The sequence below is a fragment of the Vigna angularis genome, chromosome 7 (assembly GCF_016808095.1).
Source record: "Vigna angularis cultivar LongXiaoDou No.4 chromosome 7, ASM1680809v1, whole genome shotgun sequence".
Lineage (NCBI taxonomy): Eukaryota > Viridiplantae > Streptophyta > Magnoliopsida > Fabales > Fabaceae > Vigna > Vigna angularis.
The window spans coordinates 7595529-7605943 of record NC_068976.1 but is presented as its reverse complement, the minus strand read 5'-3'; the positions used below and the strand labels follow the sequence as shown (position 1 = coordinate 7605943).

At 37.6% G+C, this 10415-nt stretch overlaps 1 protein-coding gene across 2 annotated transcripts; it reads left to right on the top strand.

Moving 5' to 3' along the window:
• On the top strand, window positions 1-10415 carry LOC108336931 (multiple RNA-binding domain-containing protein 1). 2 transcript variants are annotated; one of them, XM_052880070.1, is made up of 15 exons: window positions 1-177; window positions 248-355; window positions 452-566; window positions 692-1419; window positions 1658-1789; window positions 2090-2176; window positions 2266-2389; window positions 3257-3580; window positions 6059-6123; window positions 6838-7009; window positions 7932-8036; window positions 8133-8234; window positions 8316-8489; window positions 9798-9929; window positions 10058-10415. In XM_052880070.1, coding segments are annotated over exons 1-15 (2544 nt in total). In that variant the 5' UTR covers window positions 1-175; the 3' UTR covers window positions 10232-10415. The 2 variants fall into 2 exon arrangements, with proteins under 2 accessions (XP_052736030.1, XP_052736031.1); XM_052880071.1 differs by lacking the exon at window positions 3257-3580.

Genomic DNA, 10415 nt, shown 5'->3' with positions numbered 1-10415 from the left:
ACCACCATACCCGAAATCCTTTCACAAACAAAACACCGCATTCTCACGTTCAAAAAACCAGATTAAAGAGGCGCGCACATTTTAGGGTTAAAAAGAGGACAAGATCATCCCCTTCCCTGAATTTTGAATAGTTGTAACCCTTGCTTGATTACTGTTTCAAAGTGCAATCGCAGTCATGTAAGTGAACACTTGCTACTAATTCATATTCTATCTTAAAATGCTCGCGTCATTACGATTGTTTGTATAGGTCGAGGATTTGCGTGAAGAATCTTCCCAAACATGTTGCGGAGGATGAACTAAGGGAATTCTTTTCTGAGAAAGGAATAATCACTGACGTCAAGCTCATGCGTACCAAGTAATATACTACTCTTTCTCTCATAGAATCGTTCTATCCTTATTAAAATTGAAATTGTAACTGTTCTATTTGGTTTTGACTTGCTTTTTAATTCAGAGACGGTAAGAGTAGGCAATTTGCGTTTATAGGGTATCGAACAGAAAATGAAGCTCATGAAGCCATTCGATATTTCAATAATTCTTTCCTTCGCACATCTAAAATTTCATGTGAGGTATGTTATATGTGCTAATTTTTTCTTATATGTTTTACTATGTTTTTTTTTTTTTCAAATTTGTGTTGTTGAAACTGGAAGCCATGAAAAGGTGTTTTACAATGTTCTTCTCATTAATCAAGCAGGTAGCTCGAAAACTTGGGGATGAAAATCTTCCTCGTCCATGGAGTCGCCATTCGAAGAAGAAAGACGACAAAGGGACTGTGCTGGATGTGGGGAAACCTGCTAGAGCTAAGGGCAGGAAAGAAAATTTGAAGAATGGTGTGGATGTTGATGACCCGCAGCTTCAAGATTTTCTTCAGGTCATGCAGCCTCGGGTTAACTCTAAGATGTGGGCAAATGATACCTCCGGTTTGACCAGTGTTGAAAACAACCGAGGACTCTCAAATAAGGATAATGAAGGCGCATCAGTTTCAACTGATGACAGTGGCTCATTGGAAGATGGATTTCTGGATATTTCCGAACCCAGCGGCAAGTCACTTGAGCCTGAACGTGACGAGGTCATTTCAGATATGGATTATTTCAAGAGTAAGGTGACGAAAGAGTGGTCTGATTCTGAAAGTAGTGATGAAGATGATGACGACAATGATGATAATGATGCCTCATCTGATGACAATGATGACAAAGATGATAATAGTGATGTAAATGAAGATGGAAAAATAAGTCATCCAAGAAATGATGCTCGAGAGGTAGACGTAGAGGGCAAAGAAGATACTAGTAGAGAGAAGGTTACCCATGAAAAATCTCAAGTAAATGTGACTGAGCATGGGGGCCAATTATCAAAAACAGAAGACGTGAAAGGAGTTTTTGAGTCCTGTCGGTTGTTTGTCCGTAATCTGCCATACACGACCACGTACTTATATCCTTGCATATATCTTCTCTCTTTTTTCTTGAACTTTCTTTTGGATACGTGGGTGATATTATTTTGGCACTGTTTCCAATTGCATTGCTTTCCAAAGAAAAACTATCTTAATTAATCAAGTTGAATCATCTACATTACTAGTATTTATCTGTGGTTTTTGTGGTTGACTTGAACTTAATATTATTATTTTATATCGTTGGTTTGGATCATTGTTTTTGGTTTTTCACAGTGAGGAGGAACTGGAAGAACATTTCAATCACATTGGTAGTATCTCACAGGTTCATCTAGTTGTTGATAAAGATACAAAACGATCCAAAGGAATAGCATATATTCTTTATACAGCTCCAGAATTTGCAGACAGGTAACAATTGGGTGCCTAGAAGTTATTGTCTTGCCTTTTTTTATTTTATTTTTTATATTAGACCAACTGTTGTTTTGTTGTAGATACTATTCTTTTAGTTCATTGTAGGTCATTTGATGTTTTAGGATATTCTTTTAATTTGTCAAGTTAAGCCATTTCATTTCTTTTCTGCAATAAATCTTTATGTAGGTTGGCAGTATTGATTCTCTGCCCTCTGAAATGTAGTTGTTACTACTTGTCATTTGTGTTAGTAAAATTGTTTTTGGTGATAGTTTACATGACTGTGATAATTAATATCAGGGCTTTGAAAGAGTTAGACAATTCGATCTTTCAAGGAAGATTGTTGCATGTTATGCCAGCCTTACAAAGACATTCAGAGAATCAAGAGTAAGTAAAACATAAATCTTTCGATATGAGCTGGGATCTCATTCTTTTTACACCAGTCCAATAGTTTATGGTTTGCAATTTTCTTATAGGAACAATGTTTTGAAGGACCAAAGCTCCAAAACCCTCAAAAAACAGAGAGAGGAAAAAAGGAAAGCAAATGAAGCTAGTGGAGATACTAGAGCGTGGAATAGTCTGTTCATGCGCCCTGATACAGTATGTCTCTTGAAACTTATTAAACTGCAATTCATGATTCTAGTTCATCAGTTTTTGTTGAATGGCTGAATAGGCAACTGTAAATTAAAATTCTGAATGATGGTTATCTTAATTTTAATAAGAAAACAACCTTTTCTGGTTAGATTTCAATTTTTCATCATTGTGTTGCCCCTTGTGTGTCTGTGCTGCTCTAGTTCTGAAATACTCTGTTGGCAATTATTCTCACGGGATAAGCTTTTTGGATGGTTCTTGGTACTGGGTTTCTCCTCATACTCTGGATTAGTTTGTGCTTATTAGGTTTTTAGGATTTGACAAAGAACATTGTGACAATAAGCAATCTACCAATTCACTGATTGGAGGACATATCTCTTATTTTTAGGATTGCCTCTCTATCTACCCCTTAACTTGGGATGGGTCATTATTATGGCATCACATTAGTGTTCAGCTAATGGTTATTTCCATGGAATTGCTATTTCTGGCATCCATAAAGTTTGGGTTTCTAAAATAACTTTTTGTCAAGTTTTGTACTTTGGTTTGAACCTTTGTATGGTTGTACATTTTGTCTTTGTAATAAGTTCCATTTCTATAAAATATCATACAGGGTTGTATGAGTATCATTTCTTATTTTGGAGGCATGGGATGTGGGAGAAATTGCAATGATGTCTCATTCTCTGATGCATACACATTTTTTTGAGAATAGAATCTTTATTCCTGGATCCTTTTCGTTTCTTTTTTGACTTTGATGAGTGACGGAATTAACATTATTCTTGATTTTTCTTTCTAAAATTGTTTCTGTTTTTGTAATCTTGTGTTTTGTGTTCTTGAGTTTCCTTGTTTATATTTCTAATGGTGTCTTGACGATAATAGATTGTGGAAAACATTGCACGGAAATATGGTGTAGATAAAAGTGATTTACTTGATGGAGAAGCTGACGATCTTGCTGTACGTATTGCTCTGGGAGAGACTCAAGTGATTTCAGAAACAAAAAATGCATTTAAAAATGCTGGTGTAAATGTTGAGGCCTTGGAGAAACTTGCTAATAACAAAATAGATGGCTTAAAAAGAAGTAATCATGTGCTTTTGGTGAAGAACTTGCCTTATGGTTCCACAGAAAATGAACTTGCAAAGATGTTTGGGAAATTTGGTAGTTTGGATAAAATAATTCTCCCTCCAACAAAGACATTGGCACTGGTATATTTTCTCATCCTTTGTCAGCTTTTTGATGTTTGTGACGTGCCTCTGCAATTTATGTTGGATTATTTGCTACAAACTATGCTGTCGTAGGCCCTAGTTTCTGTCCCTGTGTCTAATACATTTTTTTTATTTAGTTTTATTAGTATTTCTTACTTCAGAGTGTTGAATATAGTGAAAAACTATATTTAAATTAATCCCTCCCTTATGTTAAATACACACGCAGGGTTCTCTATTTATAATAGAAAAAATTTGGGCTAAGCCCAAAATACAAATGAGAAATAATAACAAACTAACTAAAAGATAAAAGATATAATATATCTAACACTCCCCCTCAAGCTGGAGCATACAAATTGTATGAACTAAGCTTGGAATAGATGAACTCAGTGTTGAACTAGATGATTTGTCTTCAAGAGTGTGAGGCAAAGATAGATGGACTAACAGCAGCTTGTGAAACTTCAACTTCAAAAGTGGATGAAGGAAAGCAGTGGTGGACAATGACAAACTGCAAGGACTGATTTCCAATCAATGATGGATGAGTGACGGGATCAACAGTGGTAGCTGAAAGCTAAGAGCTACAAAACTGCAGGGACTACACTAAATCCTCATCAATGATGGCTGGGTGACGGGATCAACAGTAGTAGCTGAAATCTACAAAACTGCAGGGACTACACCCATATATATGTGACTTGTAGTGTCTTGGAAACGTACTCCCCCTTATTGTGAAGGGCGGAAATGTGGAATATCACAGTTGCTGGACCACTAAAACAGAAACAAAATATTAAGCTATAATGCTGAAATAAAGGCGTCAAAGATCCAAAGATACGCTGGAGGTCCAAAATTCTTTGCTGGACAACTCCCAAGTGGTGATACTTAGCAGTGTATCACAAGAAGATCGGGCTAAACTCTAGCCCAAGAAGAACTGACGCAGTTGCGTCTGTCTGAGGCGGTAGCGACTGCAGCGGCGGTTGACTGCTATAAAACTGTAGGGACTAAATTGCCATCACTGACTGATGGGGCCTGTAGTGGCCGGAAGCGACAAAACTACAGGGACTGCCATCACTAACTGACGAGGTGATGGGGGCCTACAGTGGTTGGAAGCATACGGTGCCTGGACAGCGGCAAACGGCGCCTGGACAGCGGCAAACGGCGCCTGGACAGCTGCAAACGGCGCCTGGACAGCGGCAAACGACGTCTGGACAGCGGCAAACGGTGCCGAACAGCGGCAAACAGTGCCGAACAGCGGCAAAAGACGCCTGGACAGCGGAATAACGGCGCGAGACAGCGGCAAAACGGCGCTGGAAAAACGAAGATGGCAGCAATGGCTGCTCTGAGGGTCTGAACAGAGAGAGGAGGTCCAGACGATGGCTATGGAGGAGTCGCGGAGACTTTCCGGTGGCCAGAGGGCGGCGCGTGAGCTGTACGTGCCTGTTCGCAGCGAACATAGAAGCGGCGCGTGGCGGAGCGTGGGGAAGAATCAGACGCCGGCACCGGTGGGGTTGGCCGTCGCGTGAAGAGGCGAACCAGATCCAGTGGTCGCCGGACGGAACTGTGACGGTGGCCGGCGACAAGGCGGCGGCGGACTGGTCGGAAAGAAGCGCTGCGTGGCGGCGCGTGACTGAGAGGTGGCTCTCGAAACCGGCGTGGTTGGCTGTCGCTCGAAAAGACGGTCCAGATCCGCAGGTCACCCGTCGAATCTGTGACGGTGGCCGGCGGCGACAGCGGCGACGACGGTGGCTGGAGTTAGCAGTGACGGCAGCGGAAAGTTGCGGCGACAGCAGTGGCACACTGGGTCTGGACTGGTGCTGACTGTGGCAGAGATTTAAGAAGAAAAATGGACTGCCCACTGAAATTTTAGGGGCTGCCGGCGGCCATGGCGGCCGGCCGCCGGCAGACAGCAAAGACCACCAGAAGAGGATCAGAGAACTTGCTCTGATACCATGTTGAATATAGTGAAAAACTATATTTAAATTAATCCCTCCCTTATGTTAAATACACACGCAGGGTTCTCTATTTATAATAGAAAAAATTTGGGCTAAGCCCAAAATACAAATGAGAAATAATAACAAACTAACTAAAAGATAAAAGATATAATATATCTAACACAGAGTATGTGGGTATGAAAAAGCCATGTATCCCAAAATATCCAATAGCAAATAACAATCTTATGCTTGTAAATTATACACCTTTTACTTTTGCATTTTAAATGCAATATTTTTACTAAGGGACAAAAGGGTTTATAATTTTTCATTTGTGAACTTTTTGATCCTACATATTTTGTTCTTTAGATGACACTTTGACTGTAATTTTTTTGTTGTATGGGAATCTGCATATACTGCTGGTATGTTGCTTACTTTTCATGTTTAGAACTTTTTTTCAGCAGTGATGGATTGGAGAAACTATTGCTGTCACCATTACCTGTTCATTGTTTAATTATATTTGTGACTAGTGTTGAGTTATTTGGAAGTGATATTTCAGGTTGTTTTCCTCGAACCAGCGGAAGCTCGAGCAGCTTTTAGAGGTTTAGCTTACAAGCGTTATAAGTAAGATTTTTTTCTCTTGTGGTGTTTGGAAAATGAAAGTATTATGTGAGAGTGGTTTTTGTCAGAGCTCATTCTTTGTTACACACAGTGTGGAGCGTGTGAGGCATGACGCATAAGAGAAAAATAAATAGAATCATAGACATTAGAGAAATAACAATATGTGCAAGCTGTGTTAAAGCCAATCCCAGGTCTGTATCAAAGTGATTACATGTTCTGAATGCTAGACAAATGAGATTGGTTTTGGTAATTTGTCCAGTCTCCCAAAATCACCTAACATGTTGCCTCACCTCTAGCCGCAGAGCTCCCCAACCCCCTCACACACACGTACACACAGAATTGCCAATACCAAGAATTCGCAAAATAATGTCCCGTCCTCTGTATTTGCTATCATTTCCTCACTCCCACTTTAACCCTTTCCTATGTACAGTAGCCTAACTCTTCGGGTCCAATTGTGGAAGAATAGGAAACCAAATTAACACTGTAATGTAACTTTTTTTCTTTTTACTTATATTAACTGATTGGTTGGGACTGAAAAGTAACCCCAAGAGGCCTCATACAATCACTATTATACTTTTTTCTCTTGAATGGATTAGTAATCTTGGTTAAAGCAGCCTCTCTCCCTTTTCCAATATAAAAGAAAATCTACAAATGAAAACCTTTACAGTCTTGATTAATTGAAGGTTATTTAATTGTTTCATATACAATTCAATGTAGGGATGCTCCACTATACTTGGAGTGGGCTCCTTCCAATATTCTTAGCCAAAGTTCAACATCAAAAAATGATGACATGAATGGTGCAATTGGTGAAAATGATGCCAAGAGGCAGATATTGGAGCAAAACGTGGAAAGAATAACAGATGTTGATATTGATCCAGACAGAGTAGAGGTCTGACCTATTAAATCCTTTTCTTTTGATATTCTTTTCGTTTAATTGTGTTCTATTTTCTGATCTGATGTATTAGTCTTTTGGGGGATAAGAAAATGAAAGATAATGTCAGTATAAACATAAACAGAGATGTTTTAGGTCTTTTTATATGGTAGTGACAACAAAACAGGATAAAAATGAGACCATTCAACATTTACTACCCTTGAAAGTCCAATACATGAGAAAATTATTTGACACTAGAAAAATACTCAAGTCACGCAGTCATACAATCAAGGCTAAAATTATTTGAAAAAGAACAGATATTAGAAATAAGAATATTTAGCCCCTCTTAATTTTGAAAATGAAGATTTTTCTTTCCTTTTATATTTGTTGTGACATAAGTATTTATCCCATAAGCATTTGTAACTTTTCTTGAAGGTCCCTACATTTAAATGTTTTTTGGCCTATATCTATTCTTTCGAGGTTCTTCTTATCTATGTAAATAAGAACAGTTTTGAAAATTTCATTTTCTTAGATGATTATAATATTGAAGGGTATGGGTTCCCTGAAAGGAGAGGTATGTTCTTGCCTCATATATGTTCCAGGATTCTGCTTGAATACATACGCAGTCTCTGACTTGTCCAGTCTCTACCCTCTCCACGTGTCATATGATTGAAATTATCCTTTAGCTAGACTGTCTAGTCAGTATGATACTTAATATTTTATATTCAAAAAGATAATGCTGCCATGCCTTATAAAATAGTTAGAAATGAGAATTTGGTTTCTGAGTCCTTGCTCATAATGATATTAGTCATCTGTCTATATTTTTTAATTATGGTGCTACTTTGTAGAAATATTCTATATGCTTGAAACTAGTTTCTTCTAACTAATCCATAATGCTTATTCTTCATCACTAATTATTGACTAATCTGTCATGCTTTAGGCTCGGTCCTTATTTGTCAAGAACATAAATTTCAAGACAACAGATGAAAATCTGAGGAAACATTTTAGTGAACTCATGAAAGAGGGAAGAATTTTGAGTGTGAAGGTACTTTTTAATTGCTAACACTGTATGACTCAGCTGTACTTCGAAATTTTGTTTTGTTGCGTTTCATATTTTAGTTTTTGTTGCTTTCACGTATAGGTGAAGAAGCATTTGAAAAATGGGAAAAATGTTTCTATGGGGTTTGGATTCATTGAGTTTGACTCCCCTGAAACTGCTACAAATATTTGCAGAGATTTGCAGGTATTTACATGTTATTTGCATTTTCAGATCCTAATTCTACTTCTCATTTTTTAAAATTCCATTCTTGTTTTTTGGATTTAGGGGACAGTTTTGGACAGCCATGCTCTTATTTTACAACCTTGTCATGTCAAGAATGATGCGCAGAAACAAAAGACAATTGAGAAGGATAAGAGTTCAACAAAATTGCTCGTAAGAAATGTTGCTTTTGAGGCAACAGAGAAGGATCTAAGACGATTGTTTAGCCCCTTTGGCCAGGTGATTAATTATTGTTGAAATAATTAATTTGAGATAGGGATGATATTCAGATCCAAACCCAATGGATACTCTTAAAAGTTACGAGCAATGGTTACGGTATCTATCCATCAAAATAGGGTTTGGGTATAAGAAGTTTGTTTCTTACAAAATTATGCTGGTAGGGGTGCAATTATGGGTACTGTGTCACCAACCGTACTCATTCTGGCGTAATATATCAACATTTTTAAAATTAAAGATTGGAGTATCTTTGAATATTTTCTTCTATTAAGCTATGCATTTTTGTTTTCAATCAATGTTATTTCTATTGATTTTTATCAGTAATATTAGTATATTATGATAGCAATCATGTTTTATTAATTTGTAAAACAAATTCGTATAATCAGAGTAGTAGAAACTGGATTAGAATCACAGAAAATTGCCTTTACTAGAAAGAATAGGAAAACAATTCCCAGTTTATTGAATAGATCTCGCACTGCAGAACTTTGAAGGTTTCACCTCCCCCTCCCAACGCTCTCATGAATGACAAGCTTGATATGTCTCTCCCTGTCCCACAACTTTATAGGCAATGTCTTACTCAGTCTATCTACCTCACTAATCTAACTTATGGGGTAACGAACCTGACATGGCTAACTGGTAATAGAGGTTACCTATCAGAGAGACCATACTTGTCAGGTAAGGGTATGGGTGGCGAAGTTGCTACGCATGTGAATATGGGTAAAGGTACAGGTATATAATTTTAAATGTTTATAGGGGGACAAGTGTTTCAGTATCTTATTTAAGCTCTACGTGTCGCCATCTGTAATTTGTTCCAATTGCAGGTGAGTTTTCATTCTTCCTCACCAAATTATTTCTAAATGAATCTATTTCAAGTCACATCCTGTAGTCGAGCGATCAAAATATGAATACATATTATGCCAGTTGGTGATGAACCATACTGCGGATTAAAATGATAGTGTGTAGTTGTGTTAATATTGCACATGATTTTTGTGCAGTTACCATGTACGATAAATCCAAATTATCTGTTACGTCTTACATCATTGGAATGAGATTTATTCCAAATTGAGACACAAGTAACAGAACCTGATATCGTAGCTATTGTTTATAGGAGTTATGTGACTATTTACCTTAATTTTGAATTCTGTTTTTGCTCAATTTTAGCTTATATCTAAAGAGATATCTAGTGCATGAGCTTCACATGGATTTTGGTTAATTATGTGTATTTATTTTGGCCAGAACATGTAGATTCAGTTTTCCAGTGCATTTTATTTCTTTCTTTTCACTCGTGTTTAATTGCTCTAAACTGTTCAGATTAAAAGCTTAAGGTTGCCAATGAAGTTTGGAAGCCATAGAGGCTTTGCTTTTGTAGAGTATGTTACTCAGCAGGAAGCACAAAATGCGCTCAAAGCACTTTCAAGCACCCATCTCTATGGGAGACATCTGGTAAGTGAAACAAAATCTTGCATTTGATAAATTTAGTGAATCCCCTAGTGTCCCTCTACCCCCTTGTCTTGGTTATCAAGGTCTGTTAAGATTCCAAGTACTTTAGAACTAATAACCACTATTTTCAGGTAATAGAGAGAGCGAAAGAAGGTGAGAGTTTGGAAGAACTGCGAGCACGAACAGCTTCTCAATTTAGTGACGACCACAAAGGATTTCAAGGTGCTATTAAATTATCCAAGAAAAGAAAGGACGTGGACATCTTAGATGAAGGGAAGACGAAGTTTGGAAGATTTGATGACTAGTACGGGTTCAAATGTCTAAACGGTTTTTGTGCATATGTCCTGAAAATTCAGGGATCACAATTTTGTCATAGGTTCTAAGATATCGCATACGATCTCAAGTGTTAAACAGCTTATAACATTAGTTTTGTATTCTGTATCCATAATTCAATCTCCTATAAAATTTTGTTCACTTATTTACACTAAA

Bases quoted from the DNA above. Each gene is read 5' to 3' on its own strand.
- LOC108336931 (XM_052880070.1), top strand. The intron at 3,581-6,058 runs GTATATTTTCTC...GTGATATTTCAG, and splicing joins CAACAAAGACATTGGCACTG to GTTGTTTTCCTCGAACCAGC. The intron at 7,010-7,931 runs GTCTGACCTATT...GTCATGCTTTAG, and splicing joins TTGATCCAGACAGAGTAGAG to GCTCGGTCCTTATTTGTCAA.